The 17186-nt window shown below is 41.4% G+C and overlaps 1 protein-coding gene across 1 annotated transcript in view; it reads right to left on the minus strand.

The window, feature by feature from the left end:
• LOC115135091 (VPS10 domain-containing receptor SorCS3-like) overlaps positions 1–17186 on the minus strand; it is a 52677-nt gene that overhangs the window by 16946 nt on the left and 18545 nt on the right. The window contains exons 2-8 of the mRNA XM_029669359.2: positions 14145–14212; positions 5619–5712; positions 4906–5064; positions 4652–4725; positions 3208–3272; positions 2541–2659; positions 157–246 (exon numbers count right to left, since the gene is read on the minus strand). Of these exons, the coding sequence (XP_029525219.1) occupies positions 157–246; positions 2541–2659; positions 3208–3272; positions 4652–4725; positions 4906–5064; positions 5619–5712; positions 14145–14212 (669 nt within the window). The remainder of the gene's footprint in view (positions 1–156; positions 247–2540; positions 2660–3207; positions 3273–4651; positions 4726–4905; positions 5065–5618; positions 5713–14144; positions 14213–17186) is intronic.

Raw genomic sequence — 17186 nt, forward strand, 5'->3', positions numbered from 1 at the left:
GGCCTCCACAACATGACAGCAGTCTGAGTAAAGTGAGGCTTCAGAAATGAAAATTGTCTCACGTTCCTCAAACTGTAGCTGCATCTGTCGCAAGGTGTATTTGGGAAGTTTGATGCTTACCTTAGGAAGACAGTATTTGGGTAGTTTGATGCTTACCTTAGGAAGACAGTATTTGGGTAGCTGAATTCGCTTAAATGATTCCCTCATATAGGACACAAAGTAACTCGCCTGCCCTGACTTGGTAACCTGTGGAAGAAAAAAAAACATCTTGCTTCAAGAGCTCTTGTGGGCTAATAAGCGTAACGCTAGCTTGTCAAGTTCATATTTTATTGAGTATGTTAAACTCATCGATGTTTCAGGCATGCTGGGCTTCATTAGAATGAATCAATTTGAAATGTCAATGATTTTAACACACTCATTTTTTACTGCACCTTGACTTGAGGTCGTGGAAGGACTGACTTACCCCACAGAAGAACTCTGTTATTTTTCAAATATTCTAGAAGTGAAAATGTAGGTACAACTTCAATCCAGTTTTGGAAAATCGAGTTTAGCCATATCAATACAAGAATTTACAAAAATTATAATGAAGAAATACATTTAAAATCAGAATTGTTTTTGTGTAATTTAGGGACTTGATGCTACAACACGGTAGGCAATACAAGTTTATACACCAACATCCCAATTAAATACTACTGTATTTACAGTTGCTGAACAAATGGTTTTGTCCTTCTCTACATGTCTTAGAAGGACCACTACCACCCCTCCACTCTATGGCCCACACCACTTGATTTCTTATTTTCTAATCAACTAGAGGGATGGCGATTGTCTCCAAACAGACTACATTAGAGCTCTAATGGAATAATCTATCGAAAATCAATGGGCTACATTTTCACAGGCCAGATTTCTGAGGATGTTGCACTTGGCTGTTCCTTCTCCCCCAAGAGACATTCGAGAGGTGTTGAAGACTGCTTATTTCGTTGTAGCCCAATCGATAACCTCATTACTCTTTGTCAAGTTAAATCCAACTGCCCGAAGCAATGAAAGTCACAAGAAAGTCATCTGTACCGCCACAGCTCCCTGCACAACCTGGTCTCAGAGCATTTCATATTATTCTGTACAGACATCCAAGACACTCCATTTAGTATAATATGTTACGTTTCGAATGGTATGTAGCAATTTGTGGATGTCCATCACCCATTTTGTATGATATGTTAAGAATTACAATTTGAATTATATGTTACGAATTTGCTAAATGTATGATAGTTACGAATTGTAGCTAGGTGGCTAACATTAGCTAGGCTAGGGGTTAAGGGTTATGGTTAAGTTTAGGAGTTAGGTTAAAAGGTTGAGGTTAGGGTTAGGGGAAGGGTTAGCTAACATTCTAAGTAGTTGCAAAGTATCTAAAATGTAGTAAGCCGTTGAAAATTTGCTAATTAGCTCAAATGTTAAAGTTGCCCGTGATGTGATTCACGTTATACACCCACCATCCACCCCGACCAACCAACCTACTTTAGTTTTTGCTTTTTAGTAACCATCTGTCTTATGTAACCATACCCAGCATAACATATCATACAAATTTGAGTGTCCGGAATTGCATTTACTATGTTACACCTAGTCTATGAGACCAGGCTGCCTGCAACAAGCCAGCTGTGTCCAACTGGGCTATTTTCACCAAAATCTATGATGATGGGGTCAATTCCATCTCAACTCCAATTCGATTCCGACATTGTATTGGATCATTATTTATGACCCAGACAGTTACTAATTATTTAGAATGAGAATTATTTTGTTCATTAATCGCATTTTCAATTAAATCCCTGAATTGACATAGTTGAAACAAATCAACTTACCACTGTACAATCCTACCATTTATCTACATACTCACAAAGGTGTTTTTTATAGGCAAGACGCAGCCCCACATAACCATAAACCCCACATTACATGTCTGTCTCATTCTAAACCAAAAGAGAACACTTGAAGAGCACTTACTGTATGTCGTGTAAGTCTTAGCAAACCATTTCTACATCATATTGTTAAATACTGTTACACAATAGGTGAACCTAAACCCTCATTAGTGCTGCAAAACTGTGTAAATGGAGGAAGAGCAAAGCTGACAGAGAAAGACAGACATCTTCAGCTGTAAATGGAAATCAATGGCAACAGGAGGCAGTAGAAATCAAATCAGTCATAATGACACACAATGTCATTGCCTAATGCGAGCCAATGTCATGTCAACCTAGTTGGCAATAACAACCCCAAACTCCATACAGATTCCTTGCCCAATTATAAGAAAAGCCTTTCAGCAGATGTGATGAAAAAAACACTTTTCAGCAGTCACAGAATCCTTCAACATCATAGGCAGCTTGGACAATAGATAATCAAGATCTAAGTGTAGCAGGTGTTTGGAAAGAAAGCCATTTTGTAGACTTCAACGGTACAACACTGATTGGCTGCAGCAGAAGAACAGAGTTCACAGAAAAACACAAGCCTTTTGTGAACGTATAAAATGTACCGAAGATATAGACAGATACAGTACACACCTGAACAAACACATAGTTGTCCTGAACAACCAGAGAATTTTTGTCTATGTATCCCGGGAACAGGTATTGTCTGTTTGATTCTGTGCATCGTTGAGCTCTGCACTTAACATACTGAGCACCTAACACAGAAGAGAACTAGATTAGTTGTCAGTAACAATCCTAGAAAAAAACAACCAATGAAGAGAAATCACAAATGAATGGACTTCCGTCTATCTTTAGTGGGCACTACTCTTTCCAAACCAATTCTACATTTTCTGAGGACAGGATAAAAATAGCATTCCTCTTGCACTGTGACAAAAACAAAAAAAGTGTTGATAATTCAATCATTGTCTCTCACATCACACAAGTAATACTATTTTGTCCCACCCCGGAATCTCAGTAACTGGTTTGATTGAATAAAGTCTATAGTGTTAGTGTTTTTGGAGAATCAAGGTTCTGATATGGGGCACAAGGGTCCGATTAAAGGGAAAAAAATCTCTATCAATCTATTATATAAAGCTCTATATTTGTCAAGAGACTCCTACTCTGCTTTACAGTGCTTCTGGGGCCTATCCTGCAGCCCAGAATGAGCCTTATATTCCAGTGACCTCGCTCTAAATGGGAGGCAAGGGGTCCTTGGGGTCCTGCTACTGTGGGGGAGGGAGGCAAGCTACAGAGCAGCACTCACGTCCTTTGGCGATGTGGGTCTCCATGTGGACCACATCTGCCTCTCTGTCTAGCCCAGTTTGTGCCCTGCAACATAGGAGAGAGAGTTGATGGAAAACAGAGACGAAAGAGGACAAGAGTGGGGGAGGAAGGTGAAAGGTGGAGGAAGAGGAGGTAGAGAAGGAGAATGAAAAGGGGGAAGAGGAGGACAGCAATTTAGAGGAGGACTAAGAAGAAGAAAAAGATGGGGAAGAGGGGGTGGAGGTGATGGAGGAAAAAGAGAATGGGGAAGGGGAGGATGAAGAGGAGGGGAAGAGGAGGAGGATGATGAGGAAGAGGAGGGGAGGAGGATTAGGAAGAAGAGGGGGCGGAGAGGATGATGAAGAGGAGGGGGCAGACAAGCAATTTAGAAGTAGGGGGATGGCCTTAAGAGGACAGTGGTAGCCTGTGATGGACAGCCTTATTCTGTGTTTCGCTTTACAGCACAGACAACACATCTCCATTTCCTGTACGCCAACTTCCAATTTGTGCCAGCCTCAGCAATTCATCTTAATTTGTGATAGCGTAAACAAAGGGAGACAGAAGCGGGAAAGCCTCCACACTACACAATTACTTAGGTTTGTGGTGCTCTCTCTCTCTCTCTCTCTCTCTCTCTCTCTCTCTCTCTCTCATTTTTAACATGGCATAAAGCAAAGGTAAACTCTATTATATGTTACTATTCTAAAAACATTATATAGAGGCAAAAACATGTAATGCATTCAGTAAATACAAACAGTTAAACAATTCATCCGTGAAACCATACATTTTCCAAGCACATTATAGTCTTGTGTGCGGTGCTATTAGTCCATTCATGCTGTCCTTATTCATCAATTGTTTTGCTGTTCATGTGAGGAGGGTGTCCTCCAAACAATGTCTTTTCTTTTTCAGCTTGAGAGGCACTTGGGTTTGACACATAACGTGACTGACTGTGGTAAACTGCATCACATCAATATGCCTTGTGAACATGCACTCGAAATTACAAAATGACAACTAGCAAAAACAACATGTTATTCTTGGGCTTTAGAAAGAGGAGTCCATTATTCCCGGCTACGTGATATGGGTTCAAGTACTATAGGTTGGTTGTCATAATCTGTCAAGACCTATTTTGACAGACACTAGTAAATCCATCTGACAGAGTTCGGTATGGATCCATTACATAACCTCCATTTACTAATTAGGAAAATTACTTTGACCACACACTGCAGTTGGTCATTCAATTTACATTATGATTTAGTTTCTGTTTTTATCTTCACCAATTCGGGGCTAAAAGACAATGTGCTTTACATAATATTTTTCAAGAAAGCTGCAAGATAGCATTTCTAATTTGCATATGAGATTCTATATAAGATACAAATGCTAAAGGAGTGTTTCCGAAAGGAGTGTTTCTAAATGAATATTGACAAACATGGGCAGGAATGAAATCATACCAGAAGAACCGGCCAGGAGTTACATTCTCACTAACCAACTGCCATTTTCTTCCAAAATCCATTGTGCTGTACACCTGACAAAACATGAATTTGATCAAACATTGTTACATCAAGTCTGTATATTCAACCTTTACAATTATGTTATGCAGAACAAGTGTTGAAAGCGCAAAATACAAAACAGAATTACTATCTTTCAACTTGAAAGACTTATTTTCCATTCAACATGGAAATAAAAGTCCTGCTGCTTAGCCTACCTTGTTGTCAGGACTGCTAGCCAGCAGCCAGTTTTCCTGAGTTGGATGAAACAGCAGACCGTCCATGTAGAAGTTAATGGGATACTTCTCGAAGCTGGCACCTTCATCTGAGCTGATGAGTACACTTTGCTCCAGCTCTGGGTCGCTAAGCATCATTATCTAAAGTACAAAAGGAAGAGAAACAGAGTATAGATTATAGTGCTCAACGGAGGATATGATTGCATGATGTCATTGTACAGCATTAGGAATAAACAGCCGCATTAAAGCAGTTTTGATTAAAGTAAAAAAGACATGATGCACCAACATCCTTTTCAATAATAAACTGATCAACAGAACATCACAGCTTGTTGTAAACTATCTTAGTGGTTTTTAGTATGGTAGAATGATGCTGATACTAAATGTTGAAATGTTCTTTGGAGTCCTTGTCCTTGTCCATAAACTTCAGTCTTTACTCAACAATAGTCCATAAACTTTACTTTAACATGGTCCTACAAGCCACCATCAGTTGACTTATTTCACCGGATGCCAGAGTATCTCTGGTTTAGCCAACGCTACTGAGACAACAAAGGAGTTTATTAAAGCAGAGAGAGAGACCCAGGCTAAGGAACAGCTGAATAAACATGTAGCTTTCTGGTTTTACATTTACATTTAACATTTAAGTCATTTAGCAGACGCTCTTATCCAGAGCGACTTCACTGGAGTGTGATACAAACCTTTCTCTTGTTGGTTGGGCAGACGTATAGGCAAGCCAAGGTTGACCCAACCTTTTTATTCAGTTTTATATAAGTGCTCCCATAGTCCACTGATCTGTGAACAGTAAAGAAGACCATGTAAGGAACACAGTATGAGTTGTTCTCCATTGATATGGCTGGAGTAAGTCTAATACTTAGATATATTTTTTAAGTGCAGAGCCTGTGGTTTAACAGAAACGTGCCCGGCTGCTGCTCTTACCACATACAGTGCATTCAGAAAGTATTCACACCCCTTGACTTTTTATGTTACGTTACAGTCTTATTCTAAAATGTATTAAATTATTTTTTCCCTCATCAATCTACACACAATGACCAAGCTACACACAATGACCAAGCATTTTATTTTTACAAAAACTGAAATAGTACATTTACATAAGTATTCAGACTCTTTCTCAGTACTTTGTAGAAGCACCTTTATCAGCGATTACAGCTTCGAGTCTTGTGGGGACAATGCTACAAGCTTGGCGGACCTGTATTTGTGGAGTTTCTCCCATTCTTCTCTGCAGATTATCTCAAGCTCTGTCATGTTGGATGGGGAGCATCGTTGCACAGCTATTTTCAGGTCTCTCCAGAGACGTTAGATCGGGTTCAAGTCCGGGCTCTGGCTGGGCCACTCAAGGACATTCAGAGACTTGTCCCGAAGCCACTCCTGTGTTGTCTTGGCTGTGTGCTTAGGGTCATTGTCCTGTTGGAAGGTGAACCTTCACCCCAGTCTGAGGTCCTGAGCAGGTTTTCATCAAGGATCTCTCTCTACTTTGCTGCTTTAATTTTTCCCTCGATCCTGACTAGTCTCAAAGTCCCTGCCTCTGAAAAACATCCCCACAGCATGACGCTGCCACCACCATGCTTCACCGTAGGAATGGTGCCAGGTTTCCTCCAGACGTGATGCTTGGCATTCAGGCCAAAGAGTGAAATGTTGCTTCCATCAGACCAGAGATGTTTCTCATGGTCTGAGAGTCTTTAGTTGCCTTTTGGCAAACACCAAGCGGGCAGTCATGTGCCTTTTACTGAGGAGTGGCTTCTGTCTGGCCACTCTACCATATAGTCCTGATTGGTAGAATGCTGCAGAGATGGTTGTACTTCTGGAAGGTTCTCCCATCTTCACAGAGGATCTCTGCACCTCTGTCAGAGTGACCATCGGGTTCTTGGTCACCTCTCTGACCAAGGCCCTTCTCCCCCAAATGCTCAGTTTGGCTGGGTGGTCAGTTCTAGGAAGAGCCTTGGTGGTTCCAAACTTCTTCCATGTAAGAATGATGAAGGCCATTGTTTTCTAGGGGATCTTCAACGTTGCAGATGTTTTTTGGTACCCTTCCCCAGATCTCTGCCTCGACACAATCCTGTCTCGGAGCTCTACGGACAATTCCTTCAACCTCATGGCTTGGTTTTTGCTCTGACATGCACTGTCAACTGAAGGGCCTTATATAGACAGGTGTGTGCCATTCTGAATCATGTCCAATTAATTACACTTACCACAGGTGGACTCTAATCAAGTTGTAGAAACATCTCCAGGATGATCAATAGAAACAGGATGCACCTGAGCTCAAATTCAAGTCTCATAGCAAAGGGTCTGAATACTTATGTAAATAAGGTATTTCTATTTTTACTTTGTTATTATGAGGTATTGTGTGTATATTAATGAGGATTTTAAAAAATGTAATCTATTTTAGAATGAGGCTGTAATGTAAAAAATGAGGAAAAAAATCCCTGCTTTTTCCCTTCTGACTCTCTCTCCAACATACCTCTCTCCCTCTGTTACATTGCTGTCTAAATCAGTGATGGGCAACTTTGATGGGGGCCACAAAAAAGCAGGTCAGCATACCCACATCCATACCCACACATGTAGCCATTTTAGTGGCCGTCTTCTTGACAGCAGAGAGAAAAACATTTTAGATTTGATTTCCTGCAATTTTACACATTTTGCCATGGGGAGGAGAGACGATTTTGCAATTTTATAACAAATTTCATGCAATTCTACTCATTTTGCCATGGTTTCTATCCACAGTTTTATGCGAATAAAGTAATAGCATATGAAAAAAAATCACAACAACTTGTGATGAAAACGGGAAGTTTCGGTACAATTTTATAAAAGCCGTCTGATAGGCCTCAGGAGTAGCGCAGCGGTCACTACAGATTCTGGTTTGATCCCAGGCTTGTCGCAGCCGGCAGCGACCGGGGGACCCATGAGGCGGCGCACAATTGGCCAAGCGTCGTCCGGGTTAGAGGAAGGTCCATATGGGAGTTGCAGTGATGGGACAATACGTCTTTATGCGCAAATATTGATAATAACCATCATATCGAAGTCAACTTGGAGTCATATGAGGATATGGTGTGTGGTCCTCCCACTACGACTTGGGAAACAATGTGGTTTATTAGGCTGGAGAACATTTTTATTATGATGAACTTCACAGGGTGGTGAAAGTGCACAGTGATCTTGATGCTCCTTCGCACATTCGCAGACCAGAGAAGGCACATTTGCTATTTAACGCAGTTAAAACAGTTTTTGTGACAAAGCTATTGGTAAATGTTGAAAATGCGATGGAAACACATTGAACTTTACATTTGTATTCAGTACATGAAAACGTACACGTAAAAGTACATTTTGTGTCCATGGGTCATCACGTAGTCATTTCTATCTGCAACAAGTCATTTTGGTGGAAACACCTCACTGGTGGGGAAATTTGCATATTTTCTTCATGCACATTTTAGAATATTCGCATTGAAAATCTGTTGCCAATTGGATGTGACTAGCTAGTGACTGAAATAACAAGACTGAAATAACAACTGCTGATGCACAACCACATTTCTAAATTGCGCCTTGTGTGCCAAAAAAAAAAGATGTAAGGACAGTCTCTTTACATTTGATTACATTACATTCTTTCATATAATGAAGTACCTTTCAGAATTCAGTTAAACTCTGTTGTCCTTCAACTTGGTGAATGAAGTGTATTTTGTCTGGTAATTTATTTAATTGAATGAGTGTACGATTGACCTAAATCCCTGAAGCGCTTTATGAGATAACATATTTAAGCGTCTATGTCCACACAGTAGGCTATGCTGAATTGCCCCCCAGAAACAAACAAATGAAAGACATTAAAAGACATTTGCTTCTCTGAACGTTCTCTGCCCCTTATCTACCACTCCCAGTGTTGTTCTATAACAAGGGTAAATATGTCTCCCTCCCTCTCTATTCTACATAGCTCTATTACCACTCACCAAACACACAACCCACTCGTCTCTCTCAGTTCTACCTGAGCGCCTCCAAATGTAATTTCATTGCATAATTGGATAGAAACCCAGGGTCTGCTATCGCTGCTTTTGCATTAAGCTGGATCATTCCATTGGCTGTTGAGATCATTTGCAAAGGTTTCCTCCTCAACTCTTTTTGTATTTGTGTCTTAGAGCTCTTCATTGCGGTTGACAAATATCCTCAACTGTAGCTGGAAAGACGGCATTGCATATGAAGCTATTACAGTGGGACGTTCCTTCACTAAGGGAAGCGGTCATTACTTTAAAACATGTTCTGCAGGAGATGCTGGTTAAGATACCTTTCGCGAGGCACCAATTGATCTTCCCATTGCCATCCAGAGTGCCCAGGGGCTATATCCATAAATCCTTTATCCTATTATTACAGATATCATTTACTCTGTTTCTTTTCATAACATTCAAATGCTTTCCTTTTTTAATATCATACTAAGAGCCTTGCCGCATCCCCCGAGGTACAGTCTAATTTACTGGCGGTGCTATTGTTAACCAGACACCTTGATGATGGAAGACCTGTACACAATATGGGCCTTCAAAACGTGTCAAGTCGGGTGTAAATCTTAGCGGTGCCTCTAGTGAAACAGAAATTAATTTGAGTCTCTCTGCTTGGTGAACTGATGGTCTTTTTGTCAGGTGTATTTTCAAAATGAAATGAGTTTCCTGTGGGCTTAGGAAAAGGTGAGAGGAAGAAATACAAGAGCCTGTATCAGCCTCCATATAATCCTTAATGAATTCCGTTCTTATTTATGATGTGACAGCATACAGTAACTCAACGTACGATATAGGGTGAATGGATTGGTAGGCCTGCAGTTATTGCATGTACTGTGTGTATTGGCTCTGCAACAAATGGTTAGGGGCATTATTCAATCAAAACCAACATCAGGGAATTTCCTGGATGAGGAAAATCAACATTGACCAATAGCAAGGTAGTTAAGATAAGGCAGGTAGCCTAGTGGTTAGAGAGTCGATTTGAATCCCGGATCCGATGGGAAAAATCTGAGGGGAAGTGAGCTAGCAGCCGGAGGGTTGCTGGTATCTAATCCTTGATGCCGTTGTGCCCTTGAAGAAGGCACTTAACCCCCCACAACAGCTCTCCGGGCGCCCAACAGTGGTGTAGTGGAGGGTAAACACAGAACGCACAGTTCACCCACTTTTCCCCCAAATAGTTTACCCACCTTTTGCGGCAGAATGCATTGAAAGAATAGGAAGAGTTACTTTTTTCACCTGGACTGGCGATCACAGTTTATCCAGCTATGTTATTACCTCTGCTTCACTGGCGCCCAGGGTGGCAGCCTCCTGCCCCCCGCACCTCTCCAAAACTTCTACAGTGTATTCGGAAAGTATTCAGGCCGCTTGACTTTTCCCACATTTTGCTAGGTAACCGCCTTATTCTAAAATGTATTAAATTAAATGTTTTCTTCATCAATCTACACACAGTACCCCATAATGAAAAAGCAAAATCAGGTTTTTAGAAATGTTTGCGAATGTATTAAAAATAAAAACATAAATACTTTATTTACATGAGCTGTCAGGAGGGGTCAGTGGAAGCAGGTAGCTGACTAGTGGTGACTATTCAGCAGCTTGATGGTCTGGGGGTAGAAGCTATTGGCTAGTCTGTTAGTTTTAGGCATGATACTCCTGTACCACCCACGTCTGAGTGATGGAAGCGGGGAGAACAGGCAATGACTTGGGAGGTCCCTGATGATCTTCTTGGCCTTCCTGCAATACCTGATGTTGTAGGTGTCCTGGAAGGCAGGCAGTGTGCACCCAAAGCTGCGTTCGGCTGAGCGTACCACCCTCTGTAGTGCCTTATGGTCAGCGACGGTGGAGATGCCGTACCATGCTGTGATACAGCCCGACAGTATGCTCTCGATGGTGCCCCTGTAAATCACTGTGAGGGCTCTCGGGTACAGAACACATTTCTTTAGCCTCCAGAGGTTAAAGCGTCGCTGTCGTGCTTTCTTCACCATGGTGTCCGTGTGGTTTGAACATTTCAGCTCCTTGGAGATGTGTATGCTGAGGAACTTGAAGTTTTTGACCGCCTCCATGGCGGCCCGGTGGATGAGGATGGGGACGTGCCCAGCCTGATTACTCCTGAAGTCCATAAACAGCTCCTTTGTTTTGCTGATGTTGAGAGAGAGGTTGTTTACCTGGCACCACACCATCAGAGTGCCTACCTCCTCCCTGTAGACCACCTTATTGTTGTTAGTAATCAGGCCTACCAATGTCGTTAGAGTGCTGGAGTTGGAACTGTGTGAGACCACGCAGTCGTGGGTATACGGGGAGTACAGGAGGGGGCGCATGCTTGTGGGGCCCCATGTTGAGGATCAGTGTGGAGGAGGTAATGTTGCATACCACCTGGGGGTGGCCCGTCACAAAGTCCAGGACCCAGTTTCATAGGGAAGTGTTCAGTCCCAGGGCCATGAGCTTTGTGGTGAGCTTAGAGGGCACTATGGTATTGAAGGCCGAGCTGTAGTCGATGAACAGCATCCTTACATATGCATTCCTCTTGTCCAGGGGGTGAGGGCAGTGTGCAGTGCAATGGGACAGTAGGCAAATTGGAGAGGTCGAGTGTGTCAGGGAGGAAGGAGTTGATATGGTCTTTGACTAGCCTCTCGAAGCACTTCATGATGACGGAAGTGAATGCTAACGGTTGGTTGTCATTCAGTTCAGTTACTTTCCATTTCTTGGTCACAGGGATGTAAGTGAACATCTTGAAGCAGGTGCGGATAACGGCCTTAGTTAGCGAGTGATTGAAAATGTCAGAAAACACAACAGCTAGCTGGTCTGCACATGCTCCGAGGACGCAGCTAGAGATGCTGTCTGGGCCGAGAGCCTTGCAAGGGTTAACACATATACACAATTATTTACATATGTCTTCCATGGAAACCGTAAGCACGTAGTCCTCGTTGTCCGCAGGGACTCTCCTCGGCAGCTCAGAATATTCTTGCTTGAAGCGTGAGAAAAAGGTATTTAGCTTGTCTGGTAGGGCGGTGTTGGTGTCTGTGATGTGCCTGGCTTTCTTTTTGTAATCAGTGATTGTTAGAAGCCCCTGCCACATACGCCTTGCATCCAACCAGCTGAATTGCTCCTCCACTTTGACCCTATACTTGTTTCTCGCCATCTTGATAGATCTGCGTAGGTCGTATTTGTACTGTTTAACCATACAATTGTCCACGTTCACCTTGCCGTGTTCATAAGCAGTATTTCTCTCCTTCAGTTTTCCGACAAGGCTGCCATCAATCCACAGTTTTTGATTCGAATACATTTTGAAAGACAGCATCGGTATCACATCGTCTATGCATTTTTTATGAATCCAGTGACTGAGTTGGCGTATTCCTTGATGTTATCCCCAGAGGCAACATATTTCAATCCACGTAATCAATGCAGTCTTGGAGCATGGATTCTGATTGGTCAGACCAGTATTGTACAGACCTGAACACCGGAAACTCCCTCTTGAGTCTTTGTTTGAAGAAGAAAAATGGAGTCATGGTCAGATTTGCTGAAAGGAGGATGGGAGATTATACCCATGTCAAAAAGCCATGTAGCAGTGGACCAGCATAGAATCTCTGCTAATTGGACAGTAACAGCACGGTTCTTAAATTACTTTTGTTAAAGTCCCCCACAATAATGAACGCTGCCTCCGTGTATCCGGTCTCCAGTTTGTTCAGGGTCCAATGAAGATCTTTGAGAGCATTTTTGTTGTAGTCTTGTGGCGGGATGTACACATTTGATGACCAACTTTTCCATGTCAGGAGAGCATAAGCTCTCAAGTTTTCCCCGTCACACCACTTGTTATTGGTCATAAAGCAGAGCCCTCTGCCTTTGTTCTTGCCAGAGAGTCCTCTTCCTATCCGCTCAAAGAACTGTAAATCCAGCTGGTTGTATATAATTAATTTGGATGTTGGAGGAAAGACAGCTCTTTGAAAAACAGAGTATGTTGAAGAATCTGATGTTCCTCTGGAAGGAGATCCTCGCACTGAGTTCGTCAAGTTTATTTCCCAATGATGAAACATTGGTGAGTAGTATGCTCAGTAATGAAGGACGAGTCGCCCAGTGTCTCAATCTCACTAAGCCCCCCACCTCCTCCCGTCCCCCACTCTTACAGCGTCTTCGTTTCCTATTCTCCGGTAGGACACCCAGGCAACCCGGGGCCTCACAGGAGAACCATTGTTCCACTGTCTCCGGGAATTCAGGAAGGTCGGGTAGACGGTGAGTACCGAGCTGTGTGCTAGTCGTTTGAACAGACAGCTTGGTACTTTCAACATGTCAATACTTCTCTCAAAGACAAGTAGTGATGCAGTCAATCTCTCCTCTACTTTGAGCCAGGAGAGATTGGCATGCATGTCATTGATGTTAGCTCTCTGTGTACATTTAAGGGCTGTCTGTGCAGCTCTGTTATGGGCCAAATGTAATGTGCCTATGCTCTTCTTTGTGTCACTTGACCATATGACTGGGCAGTAGTCCAGGTGTGACAAAACTAGGGCCTGTAGGACTTGTTTTGTTGATAGCAATATCAAGAAACAGGGCAACACTTTATTACAGACAGACCACTCCCCATCTTAGCTACCATTGCATCAATATGTTTTGACCATGACAGTTTTACAATCCAGGGTTATTCCAAGAAGTTTGTAGCCTTATCACATGTAAAATATATAAAATGTATAAAATAATACATTGAAATGAAATTATTTTTAAAATAGAATGATAAAGCTGTAAAACATTATGCTAAATATAAACCATCAACTTAGTGAATAACATTGATGTTTATTATGAGGGTTTCAGCAAACAACATCCTTTATTTATTTATTTTACACACTTTCATTTATTTTACTATGTCTGTATGTCTTTTTTGTAAATGTTTCGGCTCCAAACTGGTGGCAGGTCTGGAAAAAGTAAATAGTTGGAAGAGATGCAGTTAATTGAAAATAATGCCATTGATAATTACATGCTTTTTAAATTAATTGCACTACTTTATCTTGAACCATATGGTCTATCCACTAAAAAATTATGGACAATATGGACAAAGATATAAAAAATAGTAATATTATATGTGAATACATAAATTACACAATTTACCCTAGATTACCTGTTAATTACCAAAATTACAGACGATTCTGGTAACTTTGGTACATTACCAGTAACTTTGCAACCCTAATTGTTTTAGAACAGAGCCCTACAGTAGGTTCAGCACATATGAATTACAACATGTTCATGAAGTCTTACCTCCACAGAGAACTCTCAGTGAAAGCACCCAAGTTAAAGTCATACTGCTTCGTCAAGGTCAGGATCACCTAAAAATAACAACAAAAGCACTTTAATTATATGCAATTGCAGGCACATCTACTGTACGTCTGCAATCAAATTCACTTACAACATTTATTACCTGTGTCTAACAGCATGGAATATGCACTATGATTGCCACATTAGCATAAAATATAATCTCCGTAAGACAGCACAATGACAAATGATCCACAAGTTGTCTAGATCTGCCAGTCTGTTGGATGCAATGATCTGAACAGCCATGCAAGCTGTCAAGTCTTGTGACAGTCCCTCAGCGGATTCAGAAAATTGTTCAGTGAACAACAAAATGAAGTACAGCCAGTCCTCCCGCCTTTCTTTCTCTCATTCGCTCAATCTCTAACTCCCCTCTCTTTCTCCTACTCTCTCTATCCTTCAAATATATAAAATCAGATAACTTTTCATAGTGCAGACTGCAACATAAAAATGTGAACAGTCTGTATTCAACCAATAATGTGTTGATTTAGGTTTTCTAGTTCTACAAGCATTCAATTGCTGTAGTACTAGTTATGGTTGTACTCTACAAGTACATTATTTTGCTCTTATGTTGTTTTGTCTTCACAGTGGATGGGCACACAAAGTGTTTGTGGGAAGGGAAATATGGGCCATAAATGTCTACACATTCACAGAGGGCAGTGTGAAATGGTGTCAATGCATTATTGTCACTCCAATGGCATTATCCATTTATTTTGTTAATGCTTAAGGTGCATGACAGATAGAGGGGTCAGACATGAGGAGGAGAAGGACTATACAACGGCAATTACTAAAATCATACAAACGCCTGTTTTCTACTAGAAATGCGGTGTTTGGATTCAAAATTATATTGTTTTTAGTACTTCACAGTAGCTGAAATTATGTTTTCTTGAAAGAAGAATTCATTCCGGCCATTTTACAAAAATATATTTAAATAAATCATATTAGTAGTCATGCCAAAATGACTGAAGAATTACAGAAAATGATGCCTTCCTTGTCTCTTGCCTATGACTTTCAGGTCCCTCCCACTTTAATTGTAGTTTCACAGTTGAGCAATTTACTAAAAACAAATTCCATGAACATTTGGTTTAATGTTGAATAAAACTTCATTTACCAGAGATTGAGTTTCCATTTTTTATTGAAGGAGAAATGTACAGATTATTTAACGACTTTCTGAGCATTTAAGTAGCTAGCTCTTAGCTTTACTGCATGTGAGGGAAAGGGAACCACACAGAGGAGTTGCATGTGATGTCACTTCACCAAAGCACATCATTGGCTCCTCTAAGGACCCCCCTTCTGTAAAAAGTCATGGTGGTTTGTATTTTTCCATTTAGAAAAGCATGGATGTCTCAACATTTTCTGATAAAGGTATATTCTATACATGGAATGATGTACTGCAGTTAACCCACTGTTCATAGGCCGTCATTGAAAATAAGATTTTGTTCTTAACTGACTTGCCTAGTTAAAAATAATAATAGTTAAGTAACCAAAAATGTGTGAAACAAATCAAAATATATTCTGTATTTGAGATTCTTTAAATGAGCCACCCTTTGCCTTGTTGACAGCTTTGCACACTCTTGGCATTCTCTCAACCAGCTTCATGAGGTAGTCACCTGGAATTTATTTAAATTAACAGGTGTGCCTTGTTAAAAGTTAATTCGTGGAATTTCATTCCTTCTTAATGCGTTTGAGCCAATCAGTTGTGTTGTGACAAATTAGTGGTGGTATACAGAAGATAGCCCTATTTGACAAAATACAAAGTCCATATTATGGCAAGAACAGCTCAAATAAGCAAAGAGAAACGAAAGTCCATCATTATTTTAAGACATGAAGATGAGTCAATGCAGAAAGTTCAAGAACTTTGAAAGTTTCTTCAAGTACAGGCACAAAACCAATCAAGCACTATGATGAAACTGGCTCTCATGAGGACCGCCACAGGAAAGGAAGACCCAGAGTTACCTCTGCTGCAGAGGATAACTTCATTAGAGTTACCAGCCTCAGATTGCAGCCCAAATAAATGCTTCACAGTGTTCAAGTAACAGACACATCTCAACATCAACTGTTCAGAGGAGACTGAGTGAATCAGGCCTTCATGGTCAAATTGCTGCAAAGAAACCACTACTAAAAGACACCAATAGGAAGAAGAAACTTGCTTGGGCCAAGAAACAGAAGCAATTGACATTAGACGTAAAATGGCGCTGGAAGAAATGGCAGCAGTTTTACGGGCGCCCAACCTATTGTGCTATTATGTGGGGTTTTTCTCGTTATTTGTAACTTATTTTGTAAATAATGTTTCTGCAACCGTATCTCTGGATATCAGGACAGCGATCACTCACCTCAGATTAGACAAGAGCTTCTGGATATCAGGACAGCGATCACTCACCTCAGATTAGACAAGAGCTTCTGGAAATCAGGACAGCGATCACTCACCTCGGATTAGACAAAGAATTTTTCAACAACAAGCAAGACTCACATGATATTCTCCAAACACCCGGCAGGGCCAACATCCCAGTTATTCGCAAGAGGAAGCGACGCAGATACAGAGGTCGAAGAGCCGGATGCCTCGCCAGGACCCGCAGAAGGCGAGTAGGAAAGCTGCCGTTACCGTCAATATTACTCACCAACGTGCAATCATTGGACAATAAGTTAGACGAGGTACGATCACGAATATCCTACCAACGGGACATCAAAAACTGTAATATCCTATGTTTCACGGAATAGTGGCTGAATGACGACATGGATATTCAGCTAGCGGGAAATATGCTGCACCGGCAGGATAGAACGGCACACTCCGGTAAGACGGGGGATGGGGGGGGGGGGGGCGGGGTCTGTGCATATTTGTAAACATCAGCTGGTGCACGAAATCTTAGGAAATCTCTAGATTTTGCTCGCCTGAAGTAGAGTATATTATGATATATTGCAGGCCACACTACTTTGCCTAGAGAGTTATCAGCTATATCTTTCATGGCTGTTGATTTACCAGAAAAAGATGCT

Source organism: Oncorhynchus nerka, linkage group LG10, assembly GCF_034236695.1.
Source record: "Oncorhynchus nerka isolate Pitt River linkage group LG10, Oner_Uvic_2.0, whole genome shotgun sequence".
NCBI lineage: Eukaryota > Metazoa > Chordata > Actinopteri > Salmoniformes > Salmonidae > Oncorhynchus > Oncorhynchus nerka.